Consider the following 18251-nt stretch of genomic DNA (forward strand, 5'->3'; position numbering starts at 1 on the left):
TCACACGGACTCATACCCACGTTCCGGCTCATACGGACCCTCCTCCAGTGATAGAAGGCAGAGTCCAGGATCCGGGTCCAAGGACCAGGGCCTCATCTAGACCCTACAGACCTGGGCCTCGCTCTGGAATGTGGATCTCAACCAGGGGCCCTTAAAATTCAACTAAGGAGCTTTTAAAAACATGCAGACACCCAAAGTCCACCCCAAACCTACCCACTCAGAAGACCTTGTGAGGAGTATAGCTGGGCACCTGTATTTTTAAGTTTCCACCCTGGAGTCTCATGTGCAGCCCTAGCTCAAAACCACTGCTCTCGGATAAAGACTTTTCTAAATAAAAGAAACTGGATACCATGGTATTACTTCAAAGACTCTACAAATAGAGCTGACGGAAAATAACACAAAAAGCAGTGGCTGGACAACCTGAACATTTACAAATCAAAGGGCCCAGGTAATAAGTAGTTTGGGATGTTCAAAGACCTGGGTAAGAAACCAGTGAAAGGTTTCATTATTTCCCTGAATTTATAGAGGGGTGGAAGGAGTCAAAACTGAAAGATCTAAACATTTATCCTGAAATTAAGCAGCACTTGTAGGTCTGTAATTAACGAAGTAAGGGTAATGACGGTATAAAATATGATTTGTAGATATATCCAGGGCAGTGGAATTCTCAATAAATAACCAAAAAATACTTGCTTAAGGACAAAGAATGCAAAACAACATGATATCTTGGTTTTTTTGTTTTAGAAAGGGTAACCATATGATAGGAGAAAAGAAACACAGCAGATGCTGCATTTTTGGACTCAAGTTGCAGTATTTCATACAGCAACTCATGAAATTTTAATTGCTAACATGGTTCAGTTGGCAGGGAAAACAAGTCACATGGCTTGAATATGAACAAAAGATTATGAAGGAAAGGTGAATTTGTCAGGCAAGTCTTCAGTAAGAGGTGCTCAGCAGGGTGTCCCAAGGTCAGTGCTTGCTCACTTTAGATTTCCTTGTGCATTTTAATTAGCAATGTGGGAGAGACAACAAGAGTCCCCTGAAAGTGATCTGAAGAAGACTTGCAAAGGGGGATGTTGCCAAACCCCAGGAAGAAGTCCAAATTGAGATAGATAAGCCCACAAGGTTTAACCTATGGACGAAATAACTGAGGGCTGAGATTATTTATAAAGAGGCAAACAAGCTCACTGGAGGGACACTAATCAGAGCTCCTTATACTACAGAAGCAAAAGGACCCATATCACAAAAAGGTTTCAACTAATGGAGTAAGAGCAGACACCACCGTGAGGAGGTCAGGCTGTACTGGACCCAGTAAGCCTGCCCCACCCGCCTCATCCTACTCTGCCTACCTATCAATATCAGCCAGAACATGGGCAGAGGCAAAGCCTGTCAGTATATTGATGACCAGCATATTGATGGGTTCTGTCTAGAAAAATAAAATGTTTAAAGAAATGTCTGTCAGCCATTATTAGGCACTAGCGCACAGACCCTTTCACTGTGGCCCAGCCAACAAGCAAGACTCTCCATAACATAGATATTGATGATTTCCACTAACCCCCATGCCCTTCTCTCACTACTCAGCCAGGGAAGGCAAAGATCCCCCTCTCCTGGGAGTCTCCCTGCTCCTTGGGAATGTTTCCTGCAGAATCCTGTGGTTCTGACTTTTAGTGAGTCAGTCTCAGGCCCAGAGGGTCCAGTGTCAGGCAGAAGGGATTGAAAAGGTGAAATAAAGTAGTCAGGCATTTAAAAGGACATAGAGAGAAATGCAGGATCCCTTGAGAAGGGCAAACACAGAGCAGTTAAGAGCACAGATGCAGGAGCTGCAGGGTCTGGGTATAAGTCCTGAATTTAAACAGCTCTCGCTGCCCTAGTCTCTTCATAAGTAAAATGGGTGCTAGAGAGCATTCAGAGTGAAGCACTCAGAAATGCTTGATGACTGCTAGAAAAACAAATGGAGCAGAGATAAAGATTCCAAGAAGGCTCAAAAAGCACTCTCAATATCCCTAGATGGAGAAGTTTCATAGACTTAATTCTCTTGCTTACTTCTCCAGGGACTATTTCTCATTTCTCCTGTCTTGTGTAGACTAATATACCTCTGACATTGTTCCTGCAGCTCTTTATCCCAAGGAAGATGGAGAATAACAAACAAGCAAAGTATGCAGTTAAGTCGGATGGCTGCCAGCAGTGGGCCTTTTGGGGCAAACAGTAAGAAAGGGTTTATGGGTGAGGATGAAGGAAAAATACTCATGAATAAGATTCCAAAAGGGCTAGTCAATATTTCTGAAATTAACAGATGCTTCTTGCTGACTTTAGATACATCTTTTTTGTTTTAGACCTTCTAGACAAACTGAGAAGCTGTTGAGATGTTGAAAAATTAAATCTGAACTCAGGGTGCCTGAACATAAGCAAAAAACAGATGAGCAAGTACACCATTGATCCCTCTTCCCATCACATCTCACCATCAATCAAACATCCTCTGCCGTGACAATTGTCGCTGCTGCTGTTGCCAAAATACAAAGTGGATGTGACTCAACACCACTTCTGCCACAAAGCAAAGAGGACTGGAGGAGGGCCTTGCTTACTCAGTGGGGTGGGGTCCACATGCAAGGGCTTCTCAGCACACAGACTCCAACAGGAAAAGAGGAAAGGCTTCAGTGATAACATAAACTGTTGTACTTCAGCTACTGGCCCCAAAGGCAGCTTTGGATGCCATCCTCAGATCTCTTGAGATTTTCCAGTATCTAGAACATAGGAGGTTCTCAAATCATATCTACAGAATGAAAGGTGGTGGCTGGGTCACCGTAACCCCCTCCCGGAGAAGACAGGGACAAAGCTCTTTGCTAAACAAGGCACAGAATGATGAGAGGCATCCTGCTTGGTAAAAAGAGAACTGGACTTGGCATTGAGCCTCCAGACCAGATTTCCCAGGGGTCTGGGTAAAAATGTAGATCCTAGAGCTCCCCTCCCCAGGAAGTGGGATTCTGGGGCTGGATCCAGGAGTTTGCCATTTTAAAAAGTTCTGTAGGTGATTTCAATTCAGGTAGCCTGTGGTTCATAGTTTAAGGAAAAATCCCTCCAGGTCCCACTAAACTTGAGCCTTCAGAGATGATCCGAGTGCTGGCCACCTTTTTGCCCTGGGGGAATCCTACAGTCTCTGCAAAATTAGTGGATGTCACAACCTCCAAGCCCTAAATGCAGAAAGAAACGTACTACGGGGGCAGCATGGAAACCCACTCACCAGCAAACAAGCCTCAGATCAGCTAGGAGAGGAGTTTCTGGTTCAGCTGAGAGATAAGAACAGAAAGTGAAAATTGCTCAGTCTTGTCTGACTCTTTGCGACCCCATGGACTATAAAGTTCATGGGATTCTCCAGGCCAGAATACTGGAGTGGGTAGCCTTTCCCTTCTCCAGGGGATCTTCCCAACCCAGGGATCAAACCCAGGTCTACCACGTTGCAGGTAGATTCTTTACCAACTGAGCTATGAGGAAAACCCATAAGAACAGAAGATTAACATTATCTGAACCACAGCCCCTGCCCCACTAAAATTCTTGTCACATGAAGTAAGAGCCTTCTGCATAAAACCCTGTGTCCCTCAAACAGAAAGGTCCTGGAAGATGTAGAGGTTTTTATGGCTCAGTTTTATTAAGAGGACAGAGTCAATCTCCCCAGTATAAAGTATAGGTAAATTGAGAGCTGAGTATCCCTCAAAACATCATAAAAATTAAATTTTATGTTTTTGCTGGCTAAATTCTAACTGTTGAGTTTTAGGAAGAACAATTTGACAGAGAAAGAGAAGGGGCTTTGAAATTGAGGGATGTTCCATCAAAAAGCCAACTAATTTTGGGAGGGATGTGTCCTTGAAGGATTAAATCTGAGACACATACCCAGAGTTCAGGTAGCAGCCCCTCCCTGGATCAGGAGTTCAATGTCTCAACGTGCGCTTGTGAGAGAAACCAAACAGGACTAAGGGGAAACTGGAGAGTTGAGCTCCCCGCCTTTCTCTATGGAAGCGAAATGCAATCTGCTTGTTGGATCCAGGTGAAGGGACCAGAAAGACAATGCCCGGCCCTCACCTGGAAACTGCTGGAATGTAACCTGTCAGCATGGGCTCTCCTCGCTGCAGCTACCTGATGTTCTACCTGCCTCCAAACCAAGAGTCTTCCAGTTTGTTCTACTGGCATTTGCTGAGTGCCTAGTGCATACTCTAGGAAGGGCAGGGAACGACCCATTGTCTAGCATGTGTACACGTGTCCCTCCAGAGCAGTGTCCAGTCTCATACTGGAGACAAGAAGACACCTTTAAAGTCACCTGTAGAATTTTAAAGAACAATAAAGGAACAGAAATTCAAAGTACAGGAACTGGAAGCACCAGCTACTCACCAATGGGTTGTATCCCAAAAGTTTCTTTTTAAATTCATTGTTGAGACGTCCAAACATATTTGTTCAAAGGACAGCAGCCCAGTCTGAACTAAAGAATTCATAATGCAGCTAAAACCATGCTGCGCAATAAAAACAGGGGAAATACTTCTGTTCCATTATTATAATTAATTGCAAAATAATTTAAAATAAATACTAATTCTAAAAACTAAAAATCATTTAAACAAAAATATTTAAGAGTTTTCTTTAGTGAGGACAGCCCCAGGAAATAAAGTTTAATTTGAATTTTATGAAGAGGAGGAGGTATGAGAGTATGAGGAAATCTGGACTCAGGGGACATTAGATTCTTATCTCACATTATTATTTAATGACATTTTCTGTTTATAAAAATAGTACATGTTTGTCATGGAAATTTTGAAAAATACATTAAAATTAAAAGCAAAAAATATAAATTATGCATGGCCAACAGGATATAACTATTATTGACATCCTAATGTATTTCTGTACAGGTGTTTTGTTCCAAACATATAGGCATGTATTTTTTATTGCAAAATAGAAACATTTTTGTCATCTGCTTTTTCACTTTTTACTATAAAATCATCCTTCTTATTACAATACCATCACTGTATGTTATCTTTCTTCTTAATCCTTGCCAAATTGAAAAACCGATTTCTATTTATTCTGTCACTAGTGAGATTGGTCTTTGGTTTTTCATTTGATTAAATGGTCATTTGTATTATTTTATATGTAAATTATCTTTTGTGTCTTGTGTCTACTTTTCTGCTGGATTACGCATAGTTTTCTTTGAGTTGAAAAGATTATGAATATATATTAATATCTCCTTGGTCATATATACATTACAAATATTTTCATTTAATTTTTACTTATTTCATAGCATCATTTAACACATAGAATCTTTTTGTATATAGTCAAATCTAAAACACGTCTTCCTCTTCAGATGGCATATTACTTAATTTTTATCTTTTGAAAAGATGATGCATTCACATGATTACAAGACCAAATCTGTCAATATCCCCACCTTCCTCATCCAATCATACTGTCTTGTCCTAGTGCTTTTTCTTGCAAACTTTAAAACAATGGTTTATTGATCCTTCTGAATTTGTACAGACTATTGCATTTTGAAAAGGATTGTTTTTTCCCCACTAAATTTTCTAATTGGCAATGGTTGATAGAAAAGAAAAACTGTTGACCCCTGAACATGTATTTTGAACACATTAGTTCAACAAGATGAATATTTTTCCAGTTGATTGTCCTGGATTTTTAGATTGACACATAATCTTTCCTATTTATACTCATAATTTAATCCTCCACTTTCAAGTAGTGTACTTATTCTATTCAGTAGTATACTATTCAATAGTATACTACTATTCTTATTCGATTTTATTCTATCTAAGTAAGCCACCATTTTTCTTTGCGATATAATTGTACTACTCAGGCTTTTTAAATCATGAATCTTTTCCAGCTCTTAAGGTGATGAGCAAGGCAACCTCTGGGGTTGCTGTCATCATTTATATTAACTAGGATGGGCTAAGTTTTATGGCTTTAGAAAACAACCATAAAATCTTAAAATCATGGAACAATGAAGACTGAATTTCTCACTTAGGCTCTAAGTTTTTTGTCTCAAGGGCCCATTTCACAATCCAGTGTCATCCGTTATTGCTGCTCAGGTTAGGGGCAGGAAAGCTGGAAATTTATGCATGGGTCCTTACAGCCTCTGACTGCAAGGGACACACATCATTTCCCATCACATTTTATGGGTCAAATCAAGTCATACAACCATGCCTGCCTTCAAAAGATCAAAGAAATTCTATCCTACATTTGCCTAAAAGGAAAACGACTTGGAAGTATGGGTGGACAGCACTAACAAACTACCATATCAGTCTAAACACACTGTACACACACCAACAGTATGTGCGAATAGATTTTCCACTGTTGATGATAGCTTTTCAAATGTATCTTGGTTTTTTGGAGGGTACAGAAGTGATTCAATTAGATGATTCAAGTTAACTAGATGATTTTCAAATAGATTCTCTAAATCCAATAATGCTCACCTTCCAGTAAGATTAGAATCCATGCAAAGATCAACTTTTTAATTTATAAATTATTAGGGCTTATAGTTACTTATTCCCTTCCCCTTGTGTGTGTACTTAGCTGCTCAGTGATGTCCAACTCTTTGCAACTCCAGGGACTGTAGGCCACCAGGTTCCTCTGTCCATGGAATTTTCCAGGCAAAGATACTGGAGTGGGTTGCCATTTCCTACTCCAGAGGATCTTCTCGACCCAGGGATTGAAACCATGTCCAAGCAGATTCTTCACCACTGTACCACCTGGGAAGCCTCTCTTCCCCTTAGGGAGTCTAAATTAATTAGAAGTTACTATGATTTATTGGTGGTTGATTTCCAGATTTAGATCCATAGTCATATACAGCACAGCTAGTAATTATAAATTCAAGTAGTTCCTAGGAGGCCATAGTTTACTTTCAAATCTTACACATTTCAGAAATTTTGGGTAGTCCAAGGGAGGACTACTATTGAAAAATTACCACCATCTGGGAGGCTTAAGCAACAGAAATTTATTTCTCCCAGTTCTGAAGGCTGGAAGTCAAAGCTCAAGGTGTCAGCAGGGTTGGTTTCTCCTAAGGATTTGCTCCTTGGTGTGCAGACAGCTGCCTTCCCATCTCACCCTGCTCACATGGTCTCTCCTCTGTGCCTGTGCATCCCTGGCTCTGGCTGTATATCCAAACATCCTCTTCTTACAAAGACACCAGTCATATTGGCTTAGGGCCGGCCCTAATGGCCTCATTTTAACTTAATCATCTGTTTAAGGCCCTATCTCTAAACACAACCATTTTCTGACATTCAAGAGTTAGAGTCCAATATATGAATTTGGGGGGAACACAATTCAGTCTTTAATAATATCCTAATTTTACCCAATATTTATCTTGCTAATTCATGCCATTATTTTCATATTAAAAATCCATCTCTCATTTTTATTATGCTTATTAATAAAGTCTTACCTCTTTCTTTGTATTACTAACGTCATAGTCAGGTACAAGGGCATCCAGTTGACAGCCTAGTAGCAAGGGTGGCTGGTGTGGTGAGTTCCTGTCTTTTATCCTGGGAAGTGGGGACTCATATAACTGGGTTTTTTTTTTTGGCAGTATCTGTATTCCTCTCCATATTTCAGCATGCATGGTGTAATATGTGTATGCCAGCTTCAACTCTAGGGGCAGTCAGTTACCTCAATAGAAAATCTACACTCAAGGGTTAGCTATTTGGCAATATTCAGGAGATAAAAACAAATGTTCCAGCTATCCATAATTTGAGCAGAGTCCTTACCAAAGCAACCTTGGGTGGGCTTTGGCAATACTACATTATTTCAAATAGTTCTCAGCCTTCCAGAGAGTCTGTGGGTTACCTTATAGATCATTTTTGGGACAAATCCCTTTTCTGCTTAAACTAGCCAGAATCCATTTCCTTGCTGTCATGTCATCTGACTGATACTTTTTATAGTATACTGTATATAGTACCTAGTATTTCTAGAAACCATATGTAGTTTATCTCCTCTCACACAACTAAGTCTCACATTGATCAGCTTACCTGTCTACATTTGAGCATATTAGATCTAAAGCAGTAAGGGGAAGAATTAGAGAAAGATATCATGTCAGAGGGGCTTCTCTGGTGGCTCAGCAGTAAAGAATCTACCTGCAATGCAGGAGACTTGGATTTGATCCCTGGAGCAGGGCATGGAAACCCACTCCAGTATTCTTGCCTGGCAAATCCCATGGACAGAGGAGCCTGGTGGGCTACAGCCCATGGGGTCACAAAGAGTCAGACACGACTGAGGCAACTTAGCATACACACACACCCACACCCACACACACACACACACGTCAGAACTAGAAGAGACTGTAGCAATTATCTAAATGCAGATCAAGAGACAGAGCCCTACAGAGAAAAGATTGTTCAACGCCACACCTGTTCTTGTCCTTACTGCCAAAAGAATTGTTTAACTCCTGTAACTCATTTCATAATTCTCAGCCTAAGAATTCTTTTCATTTAGATCTAATCTCTAAATCTATCTGTGTAAGCCTGAAAATATGAATACAGTAAGTGTTCCTAGTTGTTGGGGCTGTAACTTAGAGAACAATTTTCTATTTCAATTTAGACCCATAACCCAAGGTGACAGACAAAGACACGGAGAAAAGGAAACAGCTGGGTCTTCACTAGATATACACCCGAGCTAAGGAGTATTACCTGTGTCGCCCCTCACCTTGGCAGGCTTCAGGTCAGATTCTATTAGGTGGCCATGGAAACTTCCCTGACTGGGGCGCTGAGAGGGGAACAAGGTCCTGGTACCTGAACCTGGCCTTCATACGTCCCTTAACCAGGCCAGCCAGCCAGAGGGAGCACTGCTATTTTTTATGGATGTCATCCGGGGCCATTCACTTCTCTGTGTTGGCCATTCAGCTATAACTATGTTTGGAGGGTTTTTGTTTTTTCCTTTGAGTTTTGTGTGTGTGTTTTAAACCTATACTGTTCAAAGAAAATACATTTTTCTTGGACCACAACAAAGCATGTTCTCTGAATTAGATGACTTTTCACAAAGGATTAGTCTTTAAACCCTTATGAGCTTAAAAATAGACTGAAAACTACTTCCTAAATCTCTTTTTGAAGTGTATAGTGTTTCTGTGAGTGTGTATAGTTTTTGTGAGGGGAGAGAGAGGGAAGGAAGGTTAGCATAATTAAGCAGATTCACACACACACAAAAATTATTTCCCACATTACTCCATGCTCTGAGACTTATTCCTATTTTGTTTTATTTTTTTCCCTAAGATATTTTAAATGAATACTTTTATCTAAATGAAGGTATTTTAAAAATGAAAGAAAATAGAGCTTATTATCTACTTTCCATCTGGGAAAGGGTTTTCTAGGCAATTTTAAAAATTCTATAGCATTTTCTTATTTTTTTTTTATTTTTTTATTTTTGGTGTACACATTACTAAATGAACCATGAGTCAAAGAGAAAAGTTCAAGGAAAATGAGAAAATATTTTGAATTGGCATTTGTAATTTGCCCCTTCTTGTATTTTCCCTACTCAGTTTTGTAGAGTTTTATTAATTTTTGAGACTCAGTCCTGTTGATAATAAAACTTATCCTGGATATGCATTCCTACATTCATTCCTCTTTTATTCTGAAGAGTTGACTGTGTACCTTCCGATTCAAGGCTCTGTGCTAAGAGAAATACACAGGAAGGAACCTGGAGTATTTAAGAGAAGGATGTTGATACACATACAAATTGAAAGTACCATGATTTGAGCTTCTGAGATTTTGGACTAATTAAACCTCAGGAAATGCAGCGTCTATGTTGCTGGCAAAGCTGCCAACAAAGGAGATATTAGACAGAACAATCCACAGTAGATTTCATCAGCCAAGAAACCTCAATTCATTATGTCCATGGAAGGAGAAAGTTAATTACTGGCTTTGGTTAATTGCTTTCCTGGCTCTGTAGTATTATCTTACCACACAAGGCAAGAGAAGCCAAGAAAGAGTTGAAAGAACTGCTCTTCCAAAATACACCGGGGAGAATAAAAAACACAGATGTTCCTCTCCAGGGCCCTTGGTCAGAGCCTCCTGCCCAGATTCTAAAACAGTTCAGTGAAAGCAAAAGTGGTGGCTGTGAATGCCAACACATTAACTGGCCTTTCCTCTTTATCCCAAGACCCAAGCCTTCTGAACAGTCTTCCGAGACTAAGCTTAGATGCCATTTCTTCATGAAAAGCTTCTGTGACCTCTGCACCCCCCACCCCACTCACACAACAGGCCAGGAGAGGCCCCTTCTCACTCCCATGCCTCCTTGCTTTCCCCTCACAGCTCATCCCTCAACGTCAGGGTTGTGGGTCTGTGGGTCCCCTCCGTCACAGGCCTGGTGGCCAAATGGCAGGTCTTTGCCACAAAATAGGCACTTAAAAATGACACATACTTACATAAATGATGAAATTTTCAGAGCATGCATTTACAGGAAAACATAAAAGAAAATACTTGTGTACATTTAAATACTACACTAAGGCAGTTTGCATTTGTAGACAGAACAAAATCTGGCACATAGAAGATAAAAGAATGACCTATCCTACAGGGTATATGTAACCCACACCATCTTCCAAAATGCCTAAAGGGAGAAGTTAGCCTAAAGGCAACTCTAATCACTGAAGATGTAGGGTCCATTATTTTTAATAGTGGAAAGCATTTCAGAACAGGATGTTGACACATAGGCACACTGAAGGCATCATGAGTTCAGCTACAGAAATCTTACACCAAGGAAAGCTTTTAGCCGTTGGAGTTCACTCATCAAACTTTGCAAGATTACTGCACGTAGAGAATATGTGAGGTTACAATCAAATAAACAAGTTACATGGAAATGTGAGTTGGTATATGTAATTATTATTCTGCTCCACAATAGTTATGTATCAGTGGTAAGTAATTCATGTAATTATTATAATAATTAGCACAGCTAAATTGTACTTTCCTTTCCCCCTCTGGCTTAATTCGTTCTCCGCTGTGTGGAGAAGCGCCAGTGTCTGCAGTGGTCCTGAGTGTCTGCAAGTGGTCCTGAGTGTCTACAGTGCCTACCACACCTGCACATGGGCACAGACACCAAAACACAGACACCTGTGCACCCAGCCCTGAGTGTCTTTCACAAACTGGCCTGATATTGTTCAGTATGGTGTTCCTCATTTTTCTCCCTATCTAGTCTCCTTCTTATGCCCCTCAACCAGGGAGGACTCAACTCAGGTTGGGCCTGAAAAGTATATAGTTTAGATGATTTTACTTAGTTAAATAATAAAAATTTCAAATTCAAAGGTAAAAATGAATAATTACTTAAAATGAGAAAAGTCACAACAAATTAGAAAATACTTAAAGTAACAAATGCCACAAAACATCACAAAATTAAAAAAAATTGTATGATACATTTCTATAACACTTTTCCATACTTTCTGACTCCATACATGTCAACATTTGTTTCTTCTTCACACACACACACATCCACATCAGACACTACATACGCCACGATACTACCTTTAAGCCTACACCTTCCTGTTAGATACCAGGTGGGCGCTAGGAATACTCACGGAAGCCATCAAAGGGCAAGGACAGCTAGTCATTACTTCACTGTATGTACAAGGGACTGCAAACCACATAAATAGATCCCTCTTCTATGTCCCTCTTTATTAGATCCAGAAAATTCCTGCAGTCACTCTAACTCTTCAACATGAGAGGGAGAGTGAATGAAACAAATTAGAATGGAAAATTCAGTGGACTTAACCAATTGCAGTTAAAATATCTTACTTTAATAAATGCTACCAAGCATATGACCATGTGAACATATCAGTAGGACCCCTCTACGGCCTTGGAAGGAACCCAGGCACATGAGGAGCCCTGAAACTTAAGTTCCATCAATTTGTTTGTAAAAACACCTCTGCCCTCCTCCCATGCCCCATCCCCCATGGAATCCAATTCCCAACCTATCTACAAGGCCATGAGGCTCAAGACACCCAGTGCCATTCTTAGAGAAGGACAGACAGACCAATAAGGGAATCAGGAAGGGTGAAGCCACATAGGTGCCCTCTGCCTTGAAGTCTTGGGACAATGAGGGACAGAGGGAGTGGTCATAAAGTTCCAGGGCATTGAATAATGGTGAACTAAGTGCTTGCCTGGTGGCTCAGATGGTAAAGAATCCACTCACAATGCAGGAGACCTGGGTCTGAACCCTGGGTCAGGAAGATCTGGAATGGCAACCTACTCCAGTATTCTTGCCTGGAGAATTCCAAGGACAGAGGAGCCTGGTGGGCTACAGTTCATGGGGTTGCAAAGAGTTGGACATGACTGAGCCACTAACACACTTGCAAGTGCTTTCCGTGTGGTACTGCAGTTCGTCCTCACTAAATGCCTAAGGAGCAGTGGAAGAAAAAAGGAAGGAGGAGGAGGAGATGAGGAGGAGGAGATAAAATAGGAAAATGGAAAGGGAAGAAAAGAGAAGAAAGGAGGCTAGGGAGGGGGGTGGAGAAAGAGAAAGATGTCCTCCCTGTACACCTCTTCCCTGGGAAGCAATAGTGCTTATCTTTGGTGTCATAATAAAATTAAAAGCTTTTTCCAGACTACACACTCATCCTCTTAAATTAGAAAGAGTGACAATTCCCTTGGCTCAGTTCTACAAAATGCAAATTGTCATGATCTCACTATTAACAAAGGGATCAGGGAAAAAACAACCTCCCAAGAGATGGATATCACTTAAAACAAATGCCCGGGTAACCCAGCCATTTGGGTGCTGGCCACATTTCCCAGTGCCATGTGAGTCTTTCATCCAGACTGAAATTGGATGCCAATCTCCATGTCACATTTAATCTTCAAAATTCTTCACACAATAGTTGGGGTTTTCTTTATTTGTGCCTGTCTTACCCTTTTAACTGATACTCATAATTTTCTTCCAGAGGGAGAAAAAATAACAATAGAAAATTTGGAAATATCACTTAATCTGGACTGCACATGGGATAACTGTTCACAAAATTTGAAAAATTATCATTAATAAATGGGTGGTGTGAAATAGAACCTCAGAAAAGTTAAATTCTTTAGGAGGAATGTGTTTCATTAGCGTCAGAAGCCAACTCCCTCATAGCAGTCCTGGAAACTCCATCGTGTCACAGCCTGGCAGACGCATAGACTTCCTCCGTGACAGGGACCTCTGGAGGTCATTCCATTCCAGATTAACTACTAAATCCATACTATGGGTGAAGACAACCAGAAAACATTTCACAATCTATCTCAGGAACATTCTGATGCATTATCATTCTCACTTTTAGGAAATCCTTCCCCATTTCCAAAGAAGCTGGTATTGCTCCACATCCTTTGTGAAAGTAACAGGATCAACACCTTTACAATTTCAGTACCAAAAAAGGCACAGAACTCAAGCACATTCTCCTCTTCTGCAAGCTAACTTGTCTTTTTTTTTTTTTTTTTAATCTTTAACCATCTCTATGGCTCTAATACAAGCCAAGGTGCTCCCTGGGCCTTTCTTTTGTGGTCAGAATGACTAAACATCTCACCCTACAAAATTGATACTGGGAAGAAGGATTATTTCACAATTCCTAGAAACCCCGGAAGACCAGATGCCTCAGGTTCCATAAAACTTGCTTGAGAATCAAAGTGATTCTTCATCGTGTCTTAGGCTGGGTAAATCTGAAGTGATATCGTGTTTCTAAACACCTGTTCTGTTTCTAAGGCAATTGACAATCCTGGCTTCAAGCCAAAGTGTAACACTCTCCTGGGAGCAGCAGTAAGCATTTCAGTAAACTCGGGAGTGGGGTCCAGGAGGATTGGGACTCCATTTGAAGGGAAGAGAAGGGAATACGTAGTGCAGGTGGGCCTTTGGTTAACAAGCTAACATCAGTTTCTTCTGCTGTCTTTCCTTCCTCTCTCTTGCCTAGCCCTCTTTAGCCTCTCACCTCTCCCAATTGTGGGCACATACCTTGCTGTTAACTGGAAAATTGGGAAGCACTTCTGATTTACTACTAAAACATTTTTGAAATCATATGAAATGAATTTCAAAGAGTGAAGCCCTATGAAGGTCAAGACTTTAAGCTGGAGGTACGAGCATTTGAATTGTTTTCTGGACTTCCCCCCAATCAACACGCTCAAAAGTCACTTCACCTCCTTGAACCAACCTCTTCAGCTATTAACTGAGAAGTTGGACCAGAAGGCTCTTTCTGGCTTAAAAAAGTTCCAAGGTTTTATTTTAGAGGAACTTGAAGTCCTGGTGGAAAGAGAAGAAACTGGGATGCAGGAGGTATGCTTTGTACGCATTAAATCAAGTCCCAAAGATGACTATGCTTTCCCAGCTCCCTTCCCTATTAGTAAGTACCTATGGATGTGTGGTCTTCTTGCAGGGTGACAAACAATGAAAACAAGTTTCTACAATGAAAGTCAAACCAGCCCATCCTTATTGATGCCCTGAGGGGCATTAAGATGATAAAACATAAAAAGTTGAATAGAGAATAAAGTTTGAGGATCTAGTGGATAAGACAGTGACTATAGTTGATAACACCATATTGTATCATTGAAATCTGCTAAGAATAGAATTAAACATTTTCTCTCACACACAAAAAAAGGTAGCTATGTGAGGTGATAGACGTGTTAATTAACCCATGGATGGAATACTTTCACAATGTATCATATCATCACATTGCATGCTTTAAGTATTTTACAAGTTTATTGGTCAATTACACCTCAAGGAAGCCGGAAAAAAAGTTGAATAGAGAGAAGAGTATGAAAGGGGAGTCAGAGAGACTGGTCTCAAATGCAGGGCTTTCCATCACCCACCCTGGCTAGCCCTGCACCCCTAGGCTCGGGTCAAAATCTCATCATTTTCTTTGTCCCTCCTCTTGCCCCATATCCTCAATTTCCCAACAGATCAATTTCCCAACTCCTTCCCTCCGATAAGCTTATTCTGGATACTCTTTCCTGAACGCACTGGACTATACCTCCCAGTTCCCCAAAGAAGGGATGCAAAGACACAATAACATCAGAAGTCATGCTCTGTCTCTCCAGTCAGCTGTGAGTCATGCCTGGGGCTAGCAGGGCCTGCTGGCAAAAGGACAGGGAGAGAGAGAACAATGCAGCCTTTCTGGAAAGCACCTTAATAATATACGTGAAGAGTCTTTGAAAACATTTTTATCCTATGACCTGTTCTTATTTCTCTTACTCTAAAAAATTCAGAAGAGGTTAAAGCAAAGTGTGTGAAAAGACAACCTAAGCAGAGGGAATTTAAAAGCTTCATGAGTTACAATATTTGCGGCTCTAAGTAACAGAAAAACAACAACTTGGCCTAACTAATAAGCTTCCCTAGTAGCTCTGACAGTAAAGCATCTGCCTGCAATGCAGGAGACCTGGGTTCGATCCCTGGGTCAGGAAGCTCCCTTGGAGAAGGGCACAGCAACGCACTCCAATATTCTTGCCAGGAGAACTCCATGGACAGAGGAGCCTGTCTGGCTACAGTCCATCGAGTAGCAAAGAGTTGGACACAACTGAGTCACACACACACACACACACAATAAGCACATATCCAGAGAAATCTGGAGGTATCATGGCCTTTAAGGTTGGCAGCTCAAAAATGTGCTCTGACTTACAGTTCTGTTCATCTCCCTGCTCCTCCTTCTCCAGCATTGGTCTCACATTAAGTCTGGTTCCCCTAGCAGCACCCAACATGGCTTGCCAGCATTCACACTTAAGTGGAGATGGAGAGAACCTGACTTCACGTGGCTCTTTCTTCCAAGTAAGAATGTTTTCCCAGAAGCCTTCAGCAAAACTCTCATTGGCCAGAAGTGGGTCTCATGCTAATCTCCAAATCAATTTCTGGTGGGAGACGGAAGCAGGAAACATAATTACCATTAAAGTGATAGTCCTACCTCTTCCCACTAAGATCAATTCCCCAAGAGTATTGCTTCAATTCTGTGGGGAAGGGGTACAATGTTTTGGGGGGTCTATCACCTCATCTACCCCAGGAACTCAGGCATAACTGCAGGAAATGCTGGAGCTGGTCTGAGAGCTGGTGAGTTTCCAGTCTTTCTGGGCCATAAGCTGAGTATAAAGGGATTTGGAAATTCCCAAATATTGGAGCTCTTTCCAAGCCCAAACCTTTGGATACTTACATTCTAGTCCTTACACATTTGGAAATAAAATCAATTTTGAAACACTAAAGAATGGAGGGCGATGAGTAGGGTGGTAGAGAGAACGCATGTTTCCAAAGAAGAAACAGGTCAATTTAAAGCTGCAGGAGAACATCTCCTGAAGGAGAGGGAAGCCTGAGCTGATGTTTGATTGAAAGATAAGAAACACCTGTTGGTAACTCCCCTCTGGCTCTGACCATCCAGGTGGCTGAACTAAAGCAAACTCTGAACCGTGATCTAGGGAAAATACACAGAGGGAATGAATACCTGATGTCTTCATTTCAGAGATGCTAGGATTTTGGTCCATTCTAGAATACAATAGTTGGCTGCTGTTCACTTCTAGGAAATTACTAATAACAAGGCTGAATATTTCTAGCATTTTTTTAAATTCCTACACAAAACACAGCACATCTTGCTTCTCTTTGCTACATAAGCAATTTTTTCCGATATTACTGACAGTCCTGTTCCTCCTATTCATGGGCAATGGTTTTAGATCAATTCCATATCCAGTTAGGAGGAACTTATAAAAATAAAATCCTATAGAAAAATGTCATATACTTAACAACTTTATTTTAAATATGTAATCCTCAATGATAACAACTTAGCAAAGCAAGAACCAGATCCTGTCCCTGGAAGGCCCGTCCCTTGAGTCCATGTCAGATTATTGGCCTGAAATCCCAGAACTTCCAGGTCGAGGATACACACACACAAGAGGGAAATATCATCCATATTAAAGGTATAATTTTTCTTTCCCCTTTTCCCATCCTGCTTCTCCAAAAAGTATTTAGGTTTCTGAGGAATATTTTCAGCACACATTGACTAGCAGAAATGCGGATGTGCTCCTATCAGTGACCCAGCCACCCTTTGCCCTGTGATCCTTCCTTTCCACCAGAAAAACTGGAGTACCACAGCTTGGGCAAGGCCTCTGTGTTGGAGGGCCTCCGTAAGCTTTGTCTGACATGAAAGCTCTTCCCTGCTACTGTACAGATCACCTTGCTATTTGCAGGGTATATAACAGGTTGTAGATTTCTTCTTTTGTTGGAAGAAGCCACGTTCCAAGAGAAGTACAGAGGAATGCCTACAGTTCTTCAGTCCTGGAAGTGGCCCCCCTGAAGGGTCCTTCCAGTAAGCTTCTGCTCTGTCCCTTCAGCTAAGCCTATAGGAGATGATCTAAAAGGGGCAATGTATCCTGCTTTTGTGCGCCTCTTGTGGCCCCCAAACCCTCCATTCATCTATATAAAATTAACAAGTAGGCCAGAGGAGCAGGGGACCATCAGGCCATCTTCTGAAACTGTTCCTAAGTACCCGGTATTATCAGTAGCAAGTGAAAAAAAAAAAAAAAAGAAAAGTCACCTTTCAAGGAGCTAACAGGATGCTAGGAAGGAGAAGGAAGGGGAGGGGAGTGTATGGCTGCTGACTCTGGAATTGTCAGATCTGTTTGATGAATCATTACCTATGACTTTCACGACAGGAATCTGATTTGACTAATCATCCAATAGAGGTTTTTATTTCTGTCTCCCAGCATGTGAAATCTATCTGTCAGGTTTAGCAACTACTTAAGCAACAAACAACTGTCTTAAGAACATACTTGTCATCTTCTAGAGGTGTTTGCTGTGTACTGAGTAACTAGTAAACACTCCATCACCCACATGCCCCTTGTCACACAACACTCCCACACAAGAAAAGTGAAATTGCCAGTTAGATGAATGTTTACACACGTGTGGGTGTTGGGAATCTGGCCAGGTGTGAATGCTAAGGAGGGAAGTGAACCCTAGGGATTCCCCTGGCCGGTGGCTGAGATCCTTATTTGGTGAAGCTACTACCTGCGCCCTGGGTCCCAGGGCCAGCCTGATAGTCTGGGATCACAGCAGGGGAAGTGCGGCTGCTGACGTCCCAGCCGAAGAGATGAATGGAATTCCAGGCAGCTGGAGTCATGCTGGCTTGGGACGGTGGCTTGGACACCAAACTTCCAATGACAGAAGCATTAAGCAAGCGGCAGCACTCATGGCATTGGTGCACCCACAGAAATGTAACCCACACCTCGGTTTCGGGAGCCTAAAAATGAAAAGAACGTTCAGGGAGGGGGGAAAAAAAGGAAATAAAATGATAGGAAGAAGGTAATTTATTACTCCATGAG

The 18251-nt window shown here is 41.3% G+C and overlaps 1 protein-coding gene across 50 annotated transcripts in view; it reads right to left on the minus strand.

Moving 5' to 3' along the window:
- Positions 1–17435, minus strand: part of LOC129621202 (uncharacterized) — a 488210-nt gene extending 470775 nt beyond the window's left edge. For 6 of the 50 annotated variants that reach the window (XR_008699136.1, XR_008699115.1, XR_008699103.1 and 3 more), the window contains exons 1-2: positions 16097–17427; positions 15575–15800 (exon numbers count right to left, since the gene is read on the minus strand). Coding sequence is in view for 1 of the 50 variants with exons in the window: in XM_055537344.1 (XP_055393319.1) it covers positions 4378–4496; positions 15575–15586 (131 nt within the window). In the remaining 49 variants the exon portion in view is untranslated. Of the gene's footprint in view, positions 1–4377; positions 4497–15574; positions 15801–16096 lie in introns of all 50 variants that reach the window. The other 44 variants (XR_008699138.1, XR_008699144.1, XR_008699141.1 and 41 more) reach the window with 21 other exon arrangements.
- Between the last annotated feature and the right edge of the window lie 816 nt (positions 17436–18251).

Source organism: Bubalus kerabau, chromosome 10, assembly GCF_029407905.1.
Source record: "Bubalus kerabau isolate K-KA32 ecotype Philippines breed swamp buffalo chromosome 10, PCC_UOA_SB_1v2, whole genome shotgun sequence".
Classification (NCBI taxonomy): domain Eukaryota; kingdom Metazoa; phylum Chordata; class Mammalia; order Artiodactyla; family Bovidae; genus Bubalus; species Bubalus kerabau.